Genomic DNA, 23,999 nt, shown 5'->3' with positions numbered 1-23,999 from the left:
GGAAGGAAACGAAGAGGCTGAGGTGGAGAGAGACCATTCCAGGTATGGGAGACAATCAGCACAAAGCGCAGAGATCATCATCATGCTTACATAATGCTCTAAGGTTTGCAAGTTCTTTACACGTATCTCACTTCACTATGGACATGGAGTATGGTATGTGAACGGCCAATAGGACAACTACACCTGGACAGTAAAGGAAGAGGAGTAAAACATAAGAACCTGGATGAGGAGCAAGGGCCAGACTGTGAAGAGCTTTGAACATCGAACAGAGGGCTTGCTACTTGATCCTGGAGGTAACTAGCTGCCACTGGAGCTCATTAAGCAGGGGAATGGTGATATGGTCAATTCTAGGCTTTTGAAAAATGATCTTGGCACCTGAGCAGAGGGTGGTCTGGGATAGGGAAAGACTTGAAGCTGTGTCTGGGGGGGAGGAAGCAACCTCCCTTTCTCCCAGGAGGAAGGCTGTTTGTGGTATTCACCCCAGGCACAAAAATCACAGCTATAGCTCTGAATATGTTTAAGAAGGACACACTTCACTGGGCCATGCAGACCCAATAACTGGTCGCGCTATGTTTTCTTTGACACTACAGCCAATAAGGAGCATTATATGAGATCAGCCGAGCTGGCATACAGGAGAGCGTGGCATTCCACCAAGTGCTTACACTTCCCAGAAATGAGGCTAATGACACACATGTTATGAATCACCCATCCACATGTATGCTCTCTGCAGACACACGCCAGCATTAGTTCTGTCAACCCTGCTCTCCCATCCTTTCCTTGAAATAGAAACCCACAAGTACCACACACAAGGACAGGCATCATACCCAGCATTGGGGCAGATGTCTGGGTGGGCTGCTGGGGACCCAAGAATGAGGCATGACGCACACGCGGTGAAGTGAGGGCTGGGATAAACATGGCACTCCAGAGAGCTGGCTCTGTAGACACCTCATCTGTCAGCTTGGACATTCAAGACATCAGTGACATTCAGAATATTCGAGTGGTACAACTTGCAAAGAAATTTAAAATTCCACAACTGTTTACCTGGGAATAATTATAACTGAGATATATGGATGGAGTCTAGAAATAATCAAAATAAATGTTTGGTTGCTCTAGGTGGATAAGTGAAGCTCCTTAAACTGATCTATCTTAACGTACGAGCCAGATTCTTCCGAGGCATGAGCTGTTTCCTGTTTCTAAGTCAGGCACCTTAGAAGCTTCTTGAAAAAGAAGAGATGCAACAATAATAGGATTAAAAGGAAATGAATTATTCTGAAATACAATTTTTAAAATATTAAAAACAAGTTCATGGGTCCCAGATTAAGAATCCCCCATGCAGGGAAGGTGCTTAATAAATGCTTTTAAAAATAAATATCAATAAGCATTTATTAAGCACCTACTAGGTGCCAGGTACCATGCCAGTATAAGAGACACAAAGACAGAAATCACACCGAGTATCCATGTTGTAGCACTGATCCCTTCTCTATGAAGTTGATGGCCGGTGTTTGAAGCTCTCTACAATCTGGTCCCCACCTAACTTTCTGGTCTTATTTCAGCTTACTCTCCTTCCCCCACATGCCATCTTATTTACATTTCCATGTCTGTCTCAGAATCCCTCACCCCTTTCAAAGCGAGCACGGGGGGCCCCTCCTCCATGAAGTCTACTCAGAGTCTCTCCAGTTACTAATTCTCTCTCCTTCTTGGAAATATTTTGTATTTACCTACTAGTTTATACATTCTGCCCCACCCTGTCCTTCCCCGGCCCTGCTAGAACACAAGCTCTTCAAAGGCAGGGCTCTTTTTGGGTTTGGGTCCCTAGTGTTTATTATGGTTCCTGGTACTTAACCGGCAGGCAGTAAACTTTATTTAAGCTCCCACTGTGTGCCAGACGCTGTGCTACGCTGGAGATACAAAGAAAGGCAAAAGATAACCTCTGCCCTCAAGGAGCCTACGGTCAAATGAGGAAGACGGCAAGCAAATGAGAACGTTCAGACAAGCTGTATGTGGGGTAAATCTGAAATAAACAACAGAGAGAAGGCACTGGAAGGAAGCAGGTCTTTAATAAGTGCTTGTGGAATTGAAATATTTTTTGTTGTTGCTATTCAGTCGTGTCCAACTTTCTATGATCCCATTTGGGGATTTTTTTGGCAGAGATATAGGATTGGTTTGCCATTTCCTTCTCCACCTCATTTTACAGATGAGGAAACTGAGGCAAACAGGGTCACACAGCTAGGAAGTGTCTGAGGTCAGATTTGAACTCAGGGAGATGAGTCTTCCCTGACTTCAGGCCCTGCACTTTATCCACTGAACCACCCAGCTGCCTGAATTGAAATACGTTTTTATTAATACTCATTGTACCCTATTCTCTCTCTTACCAATGCAGAACTGCATCTCAAGACATGTTATCAGGACTTAAAATACTACTTCACAGTTCACTAAAGTTTTAGCAGCTTTACAGAATATTCTTCACGATCTCAAGGGGGTTTGCCAATGAAATTCCTGCAGCTCCCATTTGGCACTGGACGTGATATCTCGTCCTCGCATGTTCCTTTAGGCCGTGTCTCCCCAGGGAGGCCCTAAGCTCCCTGATGGTGCCTTCCAACTCTGCATCAACAGCGCTCAGCACAATATCTGTACCTACTCTGCACTTAAAAAAATTATGATGATAACTTCTAAGCCTGGAGGCACTTGATGAAGTTGGGCTGAGTCCTACTTAGTGGAGAGAGCTCATAAAAACCAGAGAAACATGGCTTTGGATTCCATGGAGTCAGCAATCTGGGCTCCTCCTTAAAAAGTCACCATATGAATTTTAGTGATAACTTTTCCAAAAGCATAAATACATAAAAGATATATAAAACATATAGACAATATTATTCGTGCCTTTCCAAGAAAGGTAATCAAACAATCATTTCTTGGTTAATATTTGTGTGTGTGTGTGTGTGTGTATATGTATATGTATATATATATATATGTATATATATATATGTGGGTGTATAATTCACTCCCATAATAAGGACTCACTCCCATAATACGCTTAATACATAAGTCTCTGATCCCCCCATGCTAACGTCCCGTATCATACATCTGCTCAGACTGGCAGTAACTTGGCCCAGGTTTTCACCTGGGCAGGACAGGCTTCTTGCCAGGGCCTCGTCCTCCATGTACCCTTGCTTACATCAGGGAAGTGCTGCATACTCTCTCATGCCAGATGTTGGGACACTGATCTCTTGCCAGCTCCAGCACTTCCAAAAGAAAGTGACTTCTGCTACAATATTCCCTGGAAGGGATGTGAATGATAGATCCTAGGATGCACAAAGGTCTGCCTACATTGATGGAATACCCTCCAGGTATGATGCCAAATCACCCAGTGAGAGCTTCCCAATTCACGCAACTCAGATTTTGGTGGTCCGACCACCCTGTGCAGAAAGGCTCAGATTACGGCATTTCTGACCAATGAGAGCTTGGCCTGGAGGCCGTTGGCCTCATGTTCAGCCTTCCAATGGAGAGTCACACAGCTACCGCTGTGGTCCTGGTCCTCATCACCTGAGCTAGTGCCACAGCTTCCTAAGTGGTCTCCCAGCTTCAAACCGATTCCCACTGATCCATCTCCCACAAGCCTGCGTAACCTCTAGGGACAAATAGAAACTTGATACTTAAATCTCTGGAGTCACAGCCTGACTCCTTCCTACCTTTCCACTCTTCTTCCCCTCCACTACCTTCCTTGGACTCTGTGGCCCAGCTATACCATACATGACCGCCATCTCTGCACTGGGTGTCCTCCACATCTGCAATGTTCTCTTTCCTCTCCATCTCAGCTTCCTTCAAGAGGTTGCTCACATTCTACTCTCCGCATCAAGTTTTTCCTGCTGCCTTCCCCCCACCCAGCTCCTGGTGTCTTCCTCCAGCCTCCAAGTACTTTGCATTCATTTTGTATATATTACACACAAATATATTACGTAGATATATGTGTCTATACTATGTGCATATATGTGTGTATATGCACATTGTGAATGTATATTTCTATGTATGTGCACATACACATATATATAACCATAACATCCTCCTTTAAAGGTAAGGCCTGTTTTCATTTTTGTATTATTATCTCTAGCACTTAATAAAATGCCTGGTATAGAGTTGGTGCTTAATGAATACCCGTTTTATTCCTGTGATCTGAGTTAACACAATCAAAGAAACTTACAGGATCCCCTCGCAATCCTCTTCCACCACTGTCACCCGGTGGTCCTTTCTTCCCAGGGTTGCCCTAAAAAGAATAGGGTTCTATATTATAATATGGATAGAATTTTTCTTCTAAGATATTAAAATTTAAGTTGGAAAAACCTTTCACAATCATTTTTTATTCTATTCAAGTAAACTGGTTTTGGAATTAAGACTGTCTTCTGGTTCTTCAGCTTGCTCTTCTAGTCCCACCTGATGGTCCCTTCCCCCACTCTTCTGCCCATGCCTCCAGCTCCACACGTTCCCCTGATACTTCTGCTCTCTCCCTGCCTTTCTTCTTCCCAAATTTGTTCTCAGAAGGAGGTCTCAAACTAATTTACACTAAGGTGTAAATGTCAGACAAAACAGGAATTGGATGTACTCCTCTCCCAGAGGACGCCTGACTCTAGTCCGACTCTTGACATTTACACATGAGGGAAGTTGAGTCCCGGAGACATGGAATGACTTGCCCAAGGTCCCACGGGGTTGTCAGTGCCAGAGGCAGAATTTGAACCCAGGATCTTTGACTCCAAATGCTGCACTAGTCTTGCGCCTTCTAAAAGAATGCCTCTCTAACTGTAGAATTTCAGTTATCTCAGAGGGCACTAAAGATTGCGTTTTATGAGACGGAGGAACTTTTCCTTGAGAAAGCTACAGCCAAAGAGGGGTTTTTTATTGGCCAGGTTATACCTGATTCCAAGTGTAGACTTCTAGAAAAGTCTCCTTATTTTCTGCTTTTGAATTTAAACCCCCAAAGAGCAAGTATCCTAAAACATCACCTGGGAACCTTCATCTCCTTTTTCTCCTTTCGTTCCAGGAAGACCACCATCGCCCTAATAAGAAAAAAAAGATAAAAAGTCTCTCTTTCCTCAGCAAGAGGCCTCTGAAGCTCTAAGCTTTCCACGTGAGAGGACGGCTTTACCTGTTCTCCATTGATTCCATCAATCCCGAGTTCCCCAACTTCTCCCTGAAAATGCAGAGTTATCCAGGTTACAAAGCCCCTCATGCCTAAGTGTAATGAAGCCAGACATCAGCCAGCAGCAGCAGCAGCAGCAGTAGAAGTACTAGTAGTAGAAACAGCAGCAGCAGCAGTAGTAGTAGTAGTAGTGGTGTAGACACACATGATACACACACACATTCCTTCCATAAATATTTCTATAGGCTATTGTTAAGCTATAAAAAATAAAAAGGACTAAGGAATTGAAATGTCTGATGGAGAAAATAAAATTACATGGTATCAAAGGAAGGACCAAATAGAACACAATGACAGTGAAAAAAAGAGATGTTCCATTCCTAACTCAGATGCGTGACCCTGCTAGCTGGAATGGGGCGGGTCATTTTAAAATCATCTCTGCTTCCCTCTATATTTCAATGAACCTTGATACTGTACCTCCTCTCCACTGAGTCCCCTGTTTCCCTGAAAAAAATGACAAAATAAAAATAGAGATTAAGTTTAAGGAAATGTTATAATACCATATGCAAATATTTCTCAATGACTTCAAAATCTAGTTACCTTGGGACCTTTGCTCCCAGAGCATCCTTTTGTGCCTCCTTCTCCCATTGGTCCAGGGGATCCTCTTTCTCCCTGAGTAAAGAACACACTCTTTATATTCAATGCTCCAATATGGAATTTGGAGACAGCTAGGTGGCACAGTGGATTCAGTGCCAGGCCTGGAGTCAGGAAGACTCCTCTTCTTGAATTCAAATCCAGCCTCAGACACTTACTAGCTGTGTGACCCTGGGCAAGTCACTGAACCTGCCTCAGTTTCCTCATTTGTAAAAAGAGCTGGAGAAGGAAATGGCAAACCACTCCAGTAAGAAAACCCCAAATGAGGTCACAAAGAGTTGTACATGATAGAAAAACAAGCAAATAATAAATAAGGAATTCTCCTTGGGAAGGTTGACAAATTACTTACTATAACAGTGTTCTACAAATGATGGTCTTAGGACTCCTGGGATTTCTCAAGGGGCTCATGAGGTCAAAATTTATTAAATTAATGTTTTAAATCTAATATTTCTAACAATTCAATTGATATAACCCATATAAACAAAACCTCCTTGTGTGTGTGTGGGGGGGGGAGAATTCCTGATAATTTTTAAAAACATAAAAGGATCCTAAGAACCACAATGCTAGAAGAATAACTACAACTGTCTTTGAAGGTTTATAATCTGGGCTCCACAGTTAAGAGGAAGGGAATAGGAAACTAGAGGTACCATCATAAAAATCTTTATTTTATAGCCATCTGTCTGTCGCCCGGGTGTGGGATGCGAATGAATCTTAAATGAAACTGTCTAAAAATTTCTGATCTAAGATAAATATATCTGATGAGGACAGGGATATAAATGCATCCAAATCATGAAAGGCACATACATTAAATGAAGTAGTGTTTACATGTGCAGGAGCCAAGGAGCTGAAGTCCACCATTGTGGGGGGTGTGTTTGAAAGAGAAGTCATCAGGACCAGAGGCTGAGTTGGGATGAGGTAGAATTAATTAGGTAAGAAATCTGGAGCTAGAGAGGCTCTTAGAGGTAATCTAACTCCTCATTTTGCTGACCAGGAGGCTGAGGCAGAGAGAGGTAAAATAGTGCCCAAGGTCACACAGAGCGGGGATCTGAATTCAAGTCTTGTGAATCCATGTTCAGTTCCCTTTCTATCTCATTTCAGTGCTTAGCACAGTGCCTAGCACACAAGAAGCACTTAATAAATGCTGACTGACTGAATGACTGACGTTATAGCACATGGCAGTAGATGGAGATAGAGGAGATAAGAAGAATGAATATTTTATTCAAAGCATGTGGCTTAGCAGGAAAACTTCAGATTACACATTAGATGAAAGAATGTGATTGCGTGGACTCATCTGGGAAGAATGGGATGGGGGATGACAGGGAGAAAAGGGAAATGAGGTTTGGGGCCCTGCTGGTCAAGGGGAGCATGCAATGGAAAGATTTTTCTAGAAACCAGAGGGCATGAAGGCTCTGGGATCTTTTCCCATCTCTGGTCCAACATGCTCTGCTGCCATTAAACATGAAGTCACCTTCAATTTCTAAGCCTCACATTCTCTACTTCTAGATTCTCCAGTGATGATTCTTCTCAGCAAATCACAAAGGGGAATAAAGGAAGACTTCAGAATAAGCATGAAGACAACAAAAATCCTTTCCTATTGGACTATTTTCCTTGCATCAAAAAGGAGCAAAGGGACCTTGTGTATTTCTTTGTTCAGAAGCAATCTTCTGAACTGGTCCAAGCAATACCACATTTGTCCAGTAGTAATATTTTTAATAGAAAGGAAAGTTAAAAAGTGTTCACTTACAGGGGCACCTTCTTCTCCCAGGTAGCCTTCGCTGCCTTTAATACCTGGAGGTCCCTGAAAACAAAAAAGAAAAAGGAATGTGAGCGCTTCTCAGGTCAAGTCAACACGGCACTGAGCATTTATTAGCTACCTACCTACTATGTGCCAGGCACAGCTTTGCAAATGAAAATATAAAGTTTCCTAAGGAAAGTTCCTCAGTCTTACTGGTTTTGACTTTACACAGACTAGCAAAGTCTTGGAAAAAATGTAAGTTTGTTTCATGGTTCCTTCACGATTCACTTTTTCACAGTTGGGCTACATCAATACAAGTGAATGGGGCAGGGAAATCTATGCTTTTCTTCCATACAACTCTGGACTTCTTTTCTAAAGAAACATGGTAACACAATTGGGGAACATTCCTCTTTCCTAGGGAGGAAAACAATGTTCTCTCATCGGTCTCCAAAATTTTTTTTCACCATGTTATACTTGGTGTAAGCAGATCATATAAACTTTTGCTTTCTTTTAAAAAAACTGCTTCCACTTTTTGAGTCCTGGGAAGAAAATCCTGCTGGATGAAAACTTGCTGCACAGACACACCCATGTCGAGTTGGGAATTACAAAACAGAGACAGCTGTAAAACCTTGAAAATAGATGTATCCATACCTAAACACAAAAAATCACTATGGAGCGCATTCATAAGCTCCACTGTCCTATGGTTATATATTGTGAGCTATTACGGAGTGGCCAGGTGGCACAGTGAACACAGCCCAGGCCTGGAGTGAGAAAGACTCATCTTCCTGAGTTCAAATCTGGCCTCAGTCACTTCCTAGCTATGTGACCCAGGAAAGTCACTTCACCCTGCTTGCCTCAGTTTCCTCAACTGTCAAAAGAGCTGGAAAAGGAAATGACCAACCACTCTAGTATCTTTGCCAATAAAACCCAAATGGGGTCATGGAGAGTCAGAGACTGATCCATTCATCTAAGATCGAGATAGCTATAGATTATTGTCTATCTATATCTATGTATATCATGTACACAAAAGCATGACTCCTTCAGGATATCAAGGGCTATTTTATCATAGAAAATGCAGGCGCAGCCAATTTAAAATATGAAACTGGAAGCATGGTAAATGACGGCCAGGGCATATAAAGTAACCACCCTACTACTAATAAGCTCACAGCTGCCATTTTCCCCCGGAGGATAAATCCATTCTACATGTAGCAGAGGGTACATGTGAACTAATCTACCTTCTTCCCTGGCGTTCCTGGTTCTCCAATGGCACCGTCTCCTCCAGAACACTTGCAAAGCAGACAGCAGCACGTCCTTTCAGCAACATTGGCCTGGAACAAAACAGAAAAGTGTGTGTGTGTGTGTGTGTGTGTGTGTGTGCACGCGCGCGTGTGTGTGACCCTGTCTTTCGAATTGCTCTTATGGCGCCTTGGTCCAAGTGACTCAGATGTCTCCCACACAATCACAATGACAGCGTTCCAGAAGGAGAGAACATTCATAGGACATTCCATGAAATCAAGCGGTTCCAGGCGAACACGCTTCTCATTTTGCATCTTTCATTTGGCAGATGATAAAGACTTAAAAATGTGTTCTTTCGTTTCTACCACCATTTTAAGGATTGCTGAACTGAAGCAAAGGTCACAGAAGGGACCCCAGAGGCCATCAATGCCTAGAAAGGTTCAATGGTTTGTCTAAGGTCAGATAGGTAGCAAATGGCATGTAACCTATCACTTTCCATCCTACTTCATTCATATTTTTTTTTACCTGTGCAGACTGATGATTTTTATTTAGCCATTCAAAAAGACTCTATAACAAAATAATCCTTCTTTGATAAATAAAGGCACATTTTTTTCCTCTCAGTTGGTACAGCTCTTCTGCAGTAACTTGGCCTTTATAGCGGAATTACAAAACCTGACATTATTCAGTTTAACACTAGAGAGAAGGCACAGCAGAAGTAAACATGACCAGAATATTATGTCAGCTCAAGAATGGCAGAATCATCAATCAGTTACACACCCAGACTGGTTTTTTTTGGGGGGGAGGGTGAAGTGACAATGTATAAAATACATTGTGTGTATATAAAATATATTATATATAACATATGTGTGTCATATATTATATATAATAATATGTGACTAATGCACGTGTATATGTGTATGTGTGAGAAAATAAGCATAGCAATCTCGATCTTTATGGCCCAAAGTTCCCAGTCACATTCTGGTATCCAAAGATTAAATGTGCAGGCAATTGAAATCTTGGATCCTCAACTACTGAGCATTTTTTCCAAATGCCTACTGAGCAGATAGTCTTAAAATACTTTGTGCCTTCTCATACTGTGACATTCTTATTCATCTTTAGAAATGTTTAAAGAAGTAACAAAGTTTTTGAAATAATTAAAATTTTAAAATGGGAAATATTCAGTAAATAAACTAAGTGGGGCCTTCACTTTCTATGTCCCCATGCCAATTTTTCTTTGAGTTGATGAACTCATTTTTGTGCAAAGGCTCTCTGTGGGAGATGTCCTTGGGTAATGGGAAGAAGTCCAGAGTAGGAGCTAGAAAGCTTGGGTTTAAATCCTAGCACTTCCTTTTGCTATCTGTGGGACCTTGGAAATGTCACCTTCTCAGGGCCACATTTTCTTCATCTATCAGGTGAAGGGGGCCCTGGGTAATTTCTGAGGTCTCTTCCAGCTGTAAACCTATGCCCATGTGTACCTATGCTGATTATCATAAACAAAGTGCTTCCTTTTCATCTGCATTATATTGAAAACTTGGCTTGACTTTTTATTCAGAAGCATAAATTATCAGCTCCTGGTCTTATTAATTAAGATTTTTCAAAGGCATGGCAAAAACAGAACCCATTAAAAACTGAATAGTGACAAAAATAGATCCTGAAAATTCTCCACTGTGGGGTCTCATTCTTTTGGGCTTCCTTTTGTTTATCCACCTTTGCTTTGGAAGACAGATATTAAGGTAATTTCATTGATTCAGATTTGATTAACTTGGAATTTGGATCTTTTTTTTAATGAAAATGAGGCTTGCTAACGAAATGTCAAGCACAAAAAATTATAATGAGAATATTCACCTATTTAAGATGATTTATTTTAAAACAATTTAGAAATGCCCTCATATACATATAAGGTTACTGCAATATAGCATTAGCTACTGCATCAGAAAGTAATTGCTTTTATGTGCCAATTGCTAAAACAAAACTATTTATCAGCTCATTAAAATAATGTCACCACCAGCCAAGATTTGGATTTGTAAATTAAAATTATAACATGTACTTAAAAGAAATCAAACTATGTATTTTTAACCATGTTCTCTCATTGGGACGCTTCACTAATTCAAAGGGACTAGTCTGTCCAAATGAGTAAAACTATTTCAGATAAATTTACTTCAATCAAGTAAGTTAACATAACGTTTGCTTTGCAAACCTTATACACTATATGCCAGTAATCATTTTTAGTTATTACTACTACTACCTCAATCACCTGTGAATCCAGTGATAAGTGTTCCCCCTACAACACAGGTGAGAATCCCTCTTATACATTGTAGATGAGCTCCCAAAGCTATCATGACTAAAAAAATCCACCATCTGGAGCCATAAGGTGATGAGGCTCTCAGAATTTAGCAAAGAGGCCCAAGGTGGAAGCCCTTTCCATTTGGCAGAACCTAGGCTTGACTTCCCCTGATATAACCTTCAAAAGTGTAGGGTCAACCTTTCCAACTGCAGTGAATAATCAGAGTGGGACTTTTTAGATGATCATAAGAAATAAATGTGAAGAACAGCAAGATATAACTTCAAGTTGCTAGCCTTTCTCCAGATCACTTACCAGATATTTTGATAGCCTGCTTCCCAAATCTCTCATTCCAATTGTTAACTGAGTCCTATAATCAAATCCTTTCCCAAATTCAATGTACGGAAGGTCAGCTAGGTCATTTGCATCAGAAGTTTCTTCCAGAGCAATGGTTATGAGAGCGTTGAGCCCTATTCAACAGAGTTTATAGTTCTTTAAGAAATTGTTTCAGTTAACATGATGCTTTTGCATATATATTAAAATTATTATTCCAGGGAGAGTGCTATGAGTCACAATTATGCAATGAAGCTCTCAGCTAATTCTCCATGTCAGGATTTTTTTTTCCTCCAGCATAGGCTATAATTGACAAGTACTAATTCCATAATAAGATGATACTTGAATTAAATTTCTGCAAAATGATTAGGTAGGCACCACTGGAGAGGCTCAATGGAACTTTCAGCTCCCTAAAGGCTTGAAGGTCAAAGTTTGTCAGTCAACATGATTCATGGAGTGCCTACTGTGCACACAGTGCCATGGGTGAATCCATGGATTTAGAAGTCTTCTAATTAACTCTTCCCAGACATTATAATCTCGTTGGAAAGAGAATAATCAAACATGAAACTATTAAAAATCCTTGTTTCAGAACATATGAAGAAGTTCCAATTAATGCATTACAAGCTGAGTTATATAAGAAGTACCACAGGGTGCAGAAGAACCAGGAAGTGTTAGCTATGGCGTGATATATGCTTGAGATAAGGGGACTTGAGAAGTATTTTTAAGAATACGAAGACATGAAAAAGAGGAAGTTGAGAGTAACACGCAAAGGGTGTAGTGGTAGAGGGGGCAAGTCATGACAGACACACCACTGAGACTGGAGCAGAAAAGCCATGTTGAGAGGTCATGGGTCATCAGGCATGTGAAGTGAGGTAACCACAGACTGGTACTAAAGGGAGAGGTTTGGCAAGAAAATGAAAGACAATGTTTCTTCAACTTGAGTTTTACAATTTGGAAAAGGTATGCTCCTCTGATTTATTTTATCAATGAAAGATTGTCTTTCTAGGCTTGTTTTTCCTGAGAAATTCCAGAGGTTGCAAAAAGCACAAAGATTATGTGAACAGAGGAAGTGATAACAAGACACACAAAATGGCTCTGTAGCCTTTATCAGGAACAACTTCTTTGAGGGATGGGTGTGGAAGCATCTGAGCATCTCAAAACACAGAAGATCTGGAGATGCTTTTAGCTCTTTAAAAATGGTTGAGAAAGAAAAGAGGTCCAAAAAACTGGGAGAACAAAAGAGGAACACAGATTTTGAATGTAGGGCACAGAGCACAGACTCACATTGTAAATATAAAGCAACACGGATAGATGAATAAATGAATTGGGAAAGAATGTATTAAGTGCTTATTATGAGCCAAGCTTGATGCTAAACCCTGGGGATACAGATAGAAAATCAAAATGGTCTTTGATTTCTTGGGCAGCAAGGTGACACTAGATTTGGAATCGGGAAGATCTGAATTCAACTGTGACCTATTTACCATAGCTGTGTGACCCTGGGCAATTCACTTAACCTCTGTTTGCTTCAGTGTCCTCAAATGTAAAACAGGGATAACAACAGCACCTACTTCCCAGGGTTGTGAGGCTCAAGTGAGATAATAATTGTAAAGTGTTTTGTGCGGTGCCTGGCACACGGTAAGTGCTATGTAAATGTTAGCTGTGCTCTCAAGGAGTTCACTGTCTAAGGTGAAGAAAACCCACATAAAAGAATTCACTGGCAGGGTGGACAGAAAGATCTGGGAGTCCTAAGAGTGGAGCAGTGGGGCAGATGGCAAGATTCCATGGGTCCTTAGGTTGTGTGAGCAGTTCAGATGGAGCACCCTGAGGTCTGGAGGGCATAGTGCCCAGACTATAAAAGCTACAGTCGTGATCAGGGACTATCTCCTCCAAGCTTTTTCTTGTTCCAAATAAGCCAATCTTCATTAAATCCCTAGATAAAATCTGGATGGGCCTTCACGGGATAAGAGACCTGTGATTTATTATCTGTGCTATCTTTATTGGGGGTGTGTAAAGAAAAGTAGCCAAAGAACATATGCTGAATTAGCATGGCAGAAGAGTGCCAGCCAACGTTTTAAGTTTGAATAACAGGAAGATGAGGTGAGACTTAAGTAGTCCAAGGTCAAAGAAAACAATACATCTCTTAAGGTAAAAGAGAAAGTAACATTAAGACTACACTCCATCTTCAGGGTCTCACAAATGAACACCCTTGTGGACTCTATTCTTCCCTTCTAAAGACTTCTCTATTTCTGGCAGGAACCAAGATAATCAAAATCCAACTTTTGCAATTGATAGACATTTACTAATTTCCCCAAGGGAATGGGAAGGAATTAGATTAATGTTACAAATCTAATTACATAAAGGCCTTTCTTGGAAGGAATCCACCTTCTACCATCTATCAAAAGTCTCCATCTGGAAGGAAACCAAGAGCCATCTGTTGCTATCCTGAAAATACCACCATATACCGAGACCAAACATTCTGTCCAGCCTCTTCAATCTGGATAAAGAAATGCTTCTAGAGGTCATAAAGAAGGCAAGGTTTAAAGGAAGAGAAAGAACTAAATAAAAAGCCAACTTTACTCTAGAAAGAGGAGAGGCACCTAACCTAGGACTTTACTGATACAGGGAACTCTCAGGTGAAGAGACTGCCTCTAGCCATTCGGTCTGGCATCTTTCTGCACCATACAATCTTAGAGAACTTCCTAGAATACTGAGAAGATAACTGGTTTAACCAAGGTCACAGTGCTAGTATTTGTCAGAGAGATAACCTGAACCCAGGTCTTCCCAGCTCTGAGGCTTGTGTTTCTCTCCCTCTCCCTGTCTCTTCCTTCCCTCACCCCTCTCACCTGCCCCGCCCCCCTCTCTTTCATACACACACGCATATGCGAGCTCACGCGCGCAAACACACACACACACACACACACACACACACATATATATATATATATATATGGAGAGGGAGAGAGGGAGAGAGAGAGAGAGAGAGAGAGAGAGAGAGAGAGAGAGAGAAGGCTAGATTGTCTTCACCAGCTAAGATGGTAAGGAAGATTGTTGCCACTATAACTAGAGCCAGAAGAAATGGTTATATTTTTATTCTCTTGTTTCATATTTAGGAAAGAAATTTCAGTGACATCAGATCTGCCACTGGTTGCCAAAGTCAACAGCTTGTCGCCAGCTCTTTAAAAACCACGGGTTCATTTATGATCTACAAATGTGGAAGGAATAGAGAGCCAGCATTAAAACTCATCTCACAACACTTGCAACCTTGGTAAATTGTAAGAGTGCCAAAATAATGTATGAAAATTAACTGAACTGGTAGAGGGTTGGCCTCTGTTGCCCCTTCTAATAAAATCTAGGAGAATCATTCTGTGTGATTCTGTTATCACTCGGAAGCAAAAATCCTGGATTGGAACCTATTAAATGATGGCAAAAATCACGGGAATGACGCATTCTAAGATAAAAGACCTAGAAAAAAGTTAGATATGAAACACGAGACAAAGCACAAATCTTTAGCCGTTCTCATACATTTTGGTTTCAGGGCCCCTTTACACACTTAGAAATTATTGGGGGCCCCAAAGAGATCCTGTTTCTATGAATTATCTCTAATGATATTTACTGTATTTGAAATAAAAAAATCTTAGTATTATGATAAGAGTTTTGATCCCCGGACATTCTGGGTGGATCTCATGGATCTGAAAGGGTCCCCAGACTACATCTTGAGAACCTGTTTACTATGGTTAAAGGTGTTCTTAGAGGAGAAAGGTATAAACCAAAGTCTTCTAAGTGACCCCTGGGTTGTTCTGCATCAAACTGTCAGCGGAAGTGGACAAACCAATGAAATCAAGAGCCGTGTGTGTGCACTGGAAAGACTTCTGTAGACAGAGGGCGCATCTTTGAATTCTCAAGGTTAACGTCACTGAATTTTACCTTCTTTTCGGAGCTGATCAGATTTTGATTCGAGTATTTCAACATCATCATCCAACCCATCTGAAAATAACAGCAGCACCTGGAGAAGGAATTAAAAGGTAAAATATGTAAAAAGAGCCCAGCTGGCACTTTCGATGATAGCAAAGAGCTGGAAACAAAGCAGCCGCCCATTGCTTGGGGAATGGCTGAACAAACTGGTATGTATATGTAATGGGATATTGCTGTGCTGGTAAGGAATGATGACTGGGATGAATTCAAAGAAGCATGAGAAGACTTACATGAACTAATGCAGAGGAAAGTAAGCAGGGCCAAGAAAACAATATAAACAGTGACTGGAAATATAAGCAATGTAAAAAAATTAAAAGTGAGTGTTAGAAAACTATAAAGAACAAATAGATATGAGGAAACAATTCTGCTTCTCCCCTTTGCAGAAGTGGAAGGTCCACAAGTGGTGTACATTGTAGCCATTTTTAGACTTTTTCTGTATTGATGAGTTATGCCAATTTCTTTATTTTCTTGTCTTCAAAAATACTAGTTTTTAAATAGAATAGCTCTAATGAAGGATGAATAGATAAGAGGTTGGGGGAAATTACAGTGATATAAAAAAATAAAAGACATCAATAGATAATTATATTTAGTTAAGAAGAACATGATTGTGATCACAAACCAACAAATAACAAGTCAAGACCAACCTTTCCTCGAGTAGCAGATTTATTCTGGAAGGCATCCCAAAGCGAATTCAAGAAAGGGGCATTGAGGCGAGATGGCTCCTTGACAAATACATTCTTCAAGGTGTTCAGGATATTTTCACTGTAAATCTCAAACTTGGGGGAAAATTTATCCACAGCATTTGTCACTTGAAAGGCCACACTGACCTGAGTCTGGGATCCCACCTCGCAGCTCACCCCATTTAGGGAACTGATGGCATGTAACACATCCTGAAGATAAGTCTCCATCCAAGCCTGACCTTGAAATAAAGGCTGTCCTTTCTGCTGAGATGAGATGTCAAAGCCCACAACAACATCCACAAAACAACCTAGACACAGAGAAAACAAGTCTCTTATTAAAACATAAATAGAATGGGAATTCCATCTCCATACTTCACCACCGCTAAAGGGGCCTTTACTAACAATCACTGGATTTTTATTTCTACTCTGCACACAGAGTAGAAATTGGAGAAAGAAGAGAAAATACAGTAATGCAAAAGGAAGATGTAAAAAATTTTTATGCACGTTCTGGGGGTGGAGCCAAGATGGCAGCTGGAAAGCAGGGACTTGCCTAGGGCTCTACCCCGGGACCTTCCAAACACTGATAAAATGGCTCTGAACAAATTCTAGAACTGCAGAACCCACAAAATAGCAGAGGGAAGCAGGGCTCCAGCCCAGGACAGCCTGGATGGTCGCTGGGTAAAGGTCTATTGCCTATGGAGCTGGGAGCGGAGCAGGGCAGAGCCCAGCATGGCCTGCGCCCGGACCAACCAGACCGTGAGCTGGGCAGAACAGGCCCTAGCACCCTGAATCAGTGAGCTGTGGCAGTTACCAGACTTCTCAACCCACAAACACCAAAGACAATAGAGAAGGTTAATGGGAAAAACTGCAGGGACAGAGTGAAAGGAGTTTCATGGTTCAGCCACCACCCCAGCGGCAGCAGAGGTGGTGCAGCTACAGAACTACAGCTGCAGTTGCTTCTGGACCCAGGCCCACCTGGTGGGAGGAATTAAGTGGTGGATCAGAGCAGCAGTGCAGAGCTGGCTTGAGATCTGAGTCTGGTCCAGGTTGGTGCTTCTTGGGGGAGGAGGAATGCTGGTGTGGCAGAGCCTGCTGTATAGAAATAGCTCTGAAAACAACAGCACATCCCCTCAAGCTTGGGACAAAGTACTCTCTACTCTACAAGCAGTCATACCCTGACAAAAAACTCAAGGGTCAAGTAGTTGGCTGGGAACATGGCCAGGCAGCAAAAACAGACTCAGATTCAGACTCAGACTTTGGAATCTTTCTTTGGTGACAAAGAAGACCAAAACATACAGCCAGGAGAAGTCAACAAAGTCAAAGAGCCTACATCAAAAGCCTCCAAGGAAAACATGAACTGGTCTCAGACCATGGAAGAGCTCCAAAAGGATTTGGAAAAGCAAGTTAGAGAAGTAGAGGAAAAATTGGGAAGAGAAATGAGAATGATGGGAGAAAACCATGAAAAAAGTCAATGACTTGCTAAAGGAGACCCAAAAAAATACTGAAGAAAATAACACCTTAAAAATAGACTAACTCAAATGGTAAAAGAGCTCCAAAAAGCCAATGAGGAGAAGAATGCCTTGAAAGGCAGAATTACCCAAATGGAAAAGGAGGTCCAAAAGCCACTGACGAAAATACTACCTTAAAAATTAGATTGGAGCAAGTGGAAGCTAGTGACTTTATGAGAAATCAAGATAGTATAAAACAGAACCAAAGGAATGAAAAAGTAGAAGACAATGTGAACTATCTCATTGGAAAAACCACTGACCTGGAAAACAGATCCAGGAGAGATAATTTAAAAATTATTGGATTACCTGAAAGCCATGATCCAAAAAAGAGCCTAGATATCACTTTTCAAGAAATTGTCAAGGAGAACTGCCCAGATATTCTAGAGCCACAGGGTAAAATAGAAATTGAAAGAATCCACCAATTGCCTCCTCAAACAGATCCCAAGAAGAAATCTCCTAGGAATATTGTCACCAAATTCCAGATCTCCCAGATCAAGGAGAAAATACTGCAAGCAGCCAGAAAGAAACAATTTGAGTATTGTGGAAAAACAATCAGAATAACCCAAGATCTAACAGGTTCTACATGAAGGGATGGAAGGGCTTGGAATATGACATGCCGGAGGTCAACGGAGCTAGGATTAAAACCTAGAATCACCTACCCAGCAAAACTGAGTATCATGCTCCAAGGCAAAATATAGACTTTCAATAAAATAGAGGACTTTCAAGCTTTCTCAGTGAAAAGACCAGAGCTGAACAGAAAATCTGACTTCCAAATACAAGAATCAAGAGAAGCATGAAAAGGTAAACAAGAAAGAGAAATCACAAGGGATTTTCTAAAGTTGAACTGTTTTGTTCACATTCCTACATGGAAAGATGATGTGCATAATTCATGAGACCTCAGTATTAGGGTAGCTGAAGGGAATATATATATAGACAGAGGGCACAGGGTGAGTTGAATATGAAGGGATGATACCTAAAAAAATCAGATCAAATCAAATTAAGGGATGAGAGAGGACTATATTGAGAGAGGGAGAAAGGGAGAGATAGTATGGGGTAAATTATCTCACATAAAAGTGTCAAGAAAAAGCAGTTGTGTTGGGAGGGAAGAAGGGGAAGGTGAGGGGGAATGAGTGAGTCTTGCTCTCATCGGATGTGACCTGAGGAGGGAATAACATACACATTCAATTGGGTACTTACCCCACAGGAAAGAAGGAGGAAGGAGATAAAAAAGGCAGGATGACAGAAGGGGGGGCAGATGGGGGAGGAGGTAATTAAAAGCAAACACTTTTGAAAAGGGACAGGGTCAAGGGAGAAAATTGAATAAAGGAAGATAGGATTGGATGGAGAAAAATATAGTTAGTCTTTCACAACATGAGTATTGTGGAAGGGTTTTACATAATGTTACACATGTGGCCTATGTTGAATTGCTTGCCTTCTTAGGGAGGGTGGGTGGGGAGGCAAGAGAGAAGAGAATTTGGAACTCAAAGTTTTAAAAGAAGATGTTCAAAAAAAAGTTTTTTGCATGCAACTAGGAAATAAGATATACAGGCAATGGGGCATAAATATCTATCTTGCCCTATAAGGAAGTAAGGGAAAAGGGGATGGGGGGAGTGGGGTGACAGAAGGGAGGGCTGACTGGGGAACAGGGCAATCAGAATACATGCCATCTTGGAGTGGGGGGGAGGGTAGAAATGAGAAGAAAATTTGTAATTCAAACTCTTGTGAAAATTAATGCTGAAAACAAAAAATATTAAATAAATAAATAATGATTTTTTTTAAAAAAAGAAGAAAAATTATGTTAAAAATTTTAACCCTGCATGATTAATTTTCCATGGTTATAAAATTTGGTATAAAATAGACACCCAGTGTAATGTACTGGAATAGAGAGCTGACCTCAAAATGAGGAACACCTGGGTTTATCAACATCATTGTCATCCTCACAAAGTACTGTATTAAGTGCTGACTAGGTGTCAGGAGCAGTGTGTTAAGCAGTAGGGTTAGAAAGACAAAAATACAGTCTCTGCCCTTAAAGAGCTCATAATCTAATGAGGTAGACAACGTGCAAGCAATTATGTGCATACAAGATACAGTGTAAATGGGAAATAATCTTAGAAGGAGCTAGCAGTGGGAAAGACTGAGGAAAACATCTTGTAGGTGGTGGGTTTTGAGCTAAGTCTTGAAGGAAACTTAGGAGGTAGAATTAAGGAGGAAGAGCATTCCAGGCAGGGAAGACAGCCAGCGAAGAGGCACACAGTAGGCAGTAAGCAACAGCACAAAGTCTATTGTCACTAGATTAGGTGAAGTACAGTGTAAGAAGCCTAGAAAGGTGGGAAAGTGACAGGCTGTGAAGGGCTCTGCTGGCTCACACTGTCTGCGTGACCCTGGGTGAGTCACTTACCCTCTTACGCTTTAGGCACCGCTCTAAGACTATCAAAGAAAAGGTTCACACTCTAACATTGGTAAGGAAGTTCTTAACCAGCAGCTGCCCAGACCCACGAAATAACAGCTTCAGTCCGTAGCCCTGTGAAATCTGGAGAGGTGAGTATTGATTGAAGTCCACAACCTTTACTGAATTTATGGAAGACATTCTCCAGGTTGTTTTTTTTTAATTTTACATGTATTTTGGTTACAGGCTTTGCAGAAATATTCACAATTTAAAGAGATGTCATTTATATCACTGCATCTAGCTACCTGAGATTGTTCAACTGACACTGTACAATAACACCAATGAAGGAAATGGAAAGCCAAATGGAGAAGAATCTTCAGGGGAAAACCAAGAAATCATAGGGAATATGCTTACTGTCTAAAGTTTGGGATTTCAATGATTGAAGAAAATAAATGGGAGTGGTGAACTCTAATTGTCTCCCTCTCGCCCACCCTGAAAAGATCACAGTAAAGTAAAAGGCGTGTTCTCTCTCTCTCTCTCTCTCTCTCTCACACACACACACACACACACACACACACACAGAGGCAAAGGATCTCAGACGATATGAGATCTTACTCAATTTAAGCCTTGGAAGAAATAACTATTATAATTTTAATTAAAATTTAATTAAAAATACCATATTTTTTGAAAAGCCAGGATGACCTGACTATTCAAACAGCTAACCATGTTTGTAGAAAGAATTTCCCAGGGACCAACAGGGAACAAAAACCAGAAGTTGGAGTTGTTCTGACTTTTTCTCTCTGGTTGGGTTTTGATAGGCACAGTTCAGTGTTACAGGTAAATGCTTGCACCCCTGCCCTTCTCTCATTAATCTCTGGCTAAATCTAAGAATGTGGGAGATAGAAAAAGTCAAAAGGGGCCTAATATCTTGGGCCAGCCAGTTAAACAAAATGCATTAGAAGAGGAAAAAAAAGGAAAAGACACAGGATCCATAAACACTTTTAAGAATGTATGACTTGGGATGGAGAAGTGGGAGGACAGTCTGCTTTGTTTAGATCAGTATGATCTAAACAAATTGATGCATTTCTTGGGAAACTTTCCACTTCCTTGACATTGGGTAGTTGCTAACTTTTGAAAGCCTTATAAACTCAGAAAACTAGTTTTATTTCTTGAAGAACTTCTGTTAACTTGTTTCATGGCCACTTAATTGGAACCAGGTTGAGCAAAGAAAAAAAAAAGCCCAAAGGTACTTTCTGAAACTATTTTCACAAACAGGTTTCAGGCAGAACAATGCATTATCAAGGGTACAGCTGGGTGGTGCAGGCATCATAACTGTAACCACCCTGGCATACCCACAATGGCTGGCAGTGCAGGTTTTTTTATCTGCTTTCTAGGAAAACAACTTAAAAGGGCTCAATAATCTTCTTTAATTAAACAGAAAAAATACAGAGAAGAGACAGGGCTCTACTGCGTGAATCAAAGCTTTATATCCACCACTGAATCTAGAGAACCTTTACCTCCGAGGAACCTTTACCTTACCTCTGAACATACAGCTCCCCAGAGTCTTAACCAGGTAATCACAACATCTTTCTCATAAGCAAGCCCCCAAAGCAAAAACTCACCTCTCACAATATATACTTTTTCAGCTAATGGGCTCAGAGCTAGAAGGCACCACAACCTGACTCATTGCCTAATCAGCTTATTAACAAAAGGTGTGCAAGCCTTTCTACAAGCAAGCAAGCTTCCCTTAATGGGTTCCACATGAAGCCTGTTAATGGGTGGGGAAGATCTTACACTTAACCTTGTTTGCTTTGGTTTCCTCATCTCTAAAATGAGCTGGAGAAGGCAATAGAAAACCACTCTAATATCTTTGCCAAGAAAACCCCAAATGGGGTCACAAAGAGTCAGACATGACAAACAACTCAACAACAACAAAATGCATAATCAAAGCAAAAGAAAAGCTGATTTCTTTTTCTTCCTTCCAGTTTTTTTTTTACTAGTCAACAAGCACTCTATTCAGATGATGAGGACAAGACAGAGCATGCCATGAATAGGGAATGGCATTGATTAAGCACCTATCATGTCCAGAGAAAGGCAACCAAAATGGCAAAGGATCTTGAGTCCATATCACAGGAGGATCTTTTGTTTAACCTGGAGAAGTAAATACCTACAGAGAACCAGACTGAGGGAAATCTGTAAGTATCTGAAGGGCTGTTAGGTAGCGGAGAAATTAGATTTCTTTTATTTGGACTCATGGGGCAGAAACAGGACCACATGCAGAAGTTATGAAAACTCTAATTTTTAGGTTTGATGTCAGAAGAAATCCTAAATAATAATGAAACAAATATTTAGAGCTATCCTTATGTGAAATGGGTTGATTTGGGAAGTATCAGATGAAGCAAGGTCTTTAGACAGGCCCTGGATAACCACCTGGGGATATATCCCCGGGAGGTTTCTTTTTCAGGTACGGATTGGATTAGATGGCTGCAGATGTCCCCTCACTTCAAGTCCAGTGACCCTTGCAGTCCATGCTACTGCATTTTATGACCCCCTCCTCTGTCAACTCTAGGTGTCCCTCTCCCATGTGTTGTAGAAAGATGCTGCCAGGATTTGGAGGGGATAATTAGATTTATAATTTTTTAGATGTCCCCCTGTAACTCTAGACATCTGTGATTTGAACCTATGAGGTAATAGGGAATCACTAGAGTTTATTGAGCAGGGGGATGATATCATCAGACCTCTGCCTATGCTTTAAAAAAATCACTTGGGGATCTATGTGGAAGATGGACTGGAGAGTGATGAGACATGAGGCAGGGAGACCAACTAGGGAATTATTGCAACAATCAAGAAGAGAGATGACAGACTGGGTGGTGGCTATGAGGAGACAGATGTGAGAGTTACTGTGAAGGTAGAATCGACAAGAAGACCCAGCAATTCATAGATATCAGGTAAAGTCGAGTTGAGGATGACTCTAAGGCTGCAAACCTGAATGACTGGAAGAATGGTTGTGTCCTTGACAGAAAAGGGGGTAAATTTCAAAGAAAGAGGTGTTTGGGGGGGGGAAGATAATGAACTCTGTTTGATATATTATTGAGTTGGGGGGGGGCTAAGGGACATCCAGCTTGAAATATCCAAAATGGAGATGATGATACAGGAATGGAGCTCAGAGCTGGATACAAATGGCAAGTGCTCTGTGTAGAGGCAATGACTGAACCCATGTGAATTCTCCTAGGTTTTCTAGATCATCCTCTACGATAGCAGAACCAGAGATTTCATCCCCCTGGGTCACTTTAATGAGGGGCTTCTGTTAAGGACTTGGGTGTGCTAGTCTTTGGACTATACGCTCCACTGTGGGGCCCTTACAAGAAGCCTTCTTGCATTAGCTTGTCAGGAGCTAGTCCTCCAAGCCACTTCCACACTGTGTTGCCCACTCTCTGTCGAGCATCTTCATCTCCTCCTTGTCATCATTCATGCCTGTACCTTCCCCCCTCCCCCATGTGCTATCTTTCCCCATTGGAATATAAGCCCCTTGGGGGCAACCACCATCTTGTTTGCTTGTATTTGTATCCCCAGCGTTTAGCACAGTGCCTGACATTTAGTAAATGCTTAACAATGTTCCTATCTATCTCACCACCTATCTATCATCTTTCCCTGCTTAACAGAACCTACTAGAGTTTATGCTCCGTTGACAGAGCCTTTTGAGCACAGGTTCACCTCCATGCCACAATAAGGCAGCTGGAGCATTTCAGCAAAGTGGGATTTGGACCAAATATGAATGTTTTAGAAAGGCCATACCATCTTCCCTTTTTATATGTTTATGTTCGTAACATAGGGTCAGCCGCTAAAACATCAACCCAGATATGAATTAATGTAGTTTATTTACTTTGCCACTAGGTGGTACTCTTAGTAGCTTATGCCTGATCTTCCAGTGGTGTCTTCAAGACAATTCATGAGAAACGTATGAAAAATACAAACCCGTATTTCCATAAGTCGCTCAAGCCATTAATTAGCAAAGCCTGTCACTTTGTTACTCACTAAATGATGTAAGCATCTGATAGTCTCTGGGGCAATCGTACAAAGAAAATAAAT

General features: G+C 41.1%; 1 protein-coding gene across 1 annotated transcript in view; it reads right to left on the bottom strand.

Moving 5' to 3' along the window:
* Nucleotides 1-23,999, bottom strand: part of COL6A6 (collagen type VI alpha 6 chain) — a 113,492-nt gene that overhangs the window by 69,632 nt on the left and 19,861 nt on the right. Inside the window, exons 8-17 of the mRNA XM_036760312.1 lie at nt 15,981-16,324; nt 15,289-15,367; nt 11,347-11,501; nt 8,750-8,842; nt 7,524-7,577; nt 5,726-5,797; nt 5,603-5,629; nt 5,135-5,179; nt 4,992-5,045; nt 4,196-4,258 (exon numbers count right to left, since the gene is read on the bottom strand). Coding sequence (XP_036616207.1) covers nt 4,196-4,258; nt 4,992-5,045; nt 5,135-5,179; nt 5,603-5,629; nt 5,726-5,797; nt 7,524-7,577; nt 8,750-8,842; nt 11,347-11,501; nt 15,289-15,367; nt 15,981-16,324 — 986 coding nt within the window. The remainder of the gene's footprint in view (nt 1-4,195; nt 4,259-4,991; nt 5,046-5,134; nt 5,180-5,602; nt 5,630-5,725; nt 5,798-7,523; nt 7,578-8,749; nt 8,843-11,346; nt 11,502-15,288; nt 15,368-15,980; nt 16,325-23,999) is intronic.

The sequence above is a fragment of the Trichosurus vulpecula genome, chromosome 5 (genome assembly GCF_011100635.1).
Source record: "Trichosurus vulpecula isolate mTriVul1 chromosome 5, mTriVul1.pri, whole genome shotgun sequence".
Classification (NCBI taxonomy): Eukaryota; Metazoa; Chordata; class Mammalia; order Diprotodontia; family Phalangeridae; genus Trichosurus; species Trichosurus vulpecula.
The sequence above is the reverse complement of the archived record's forward strand: the minus strand, read 5'-3'. Positions and strand labels throughout refer to the sequence as shown.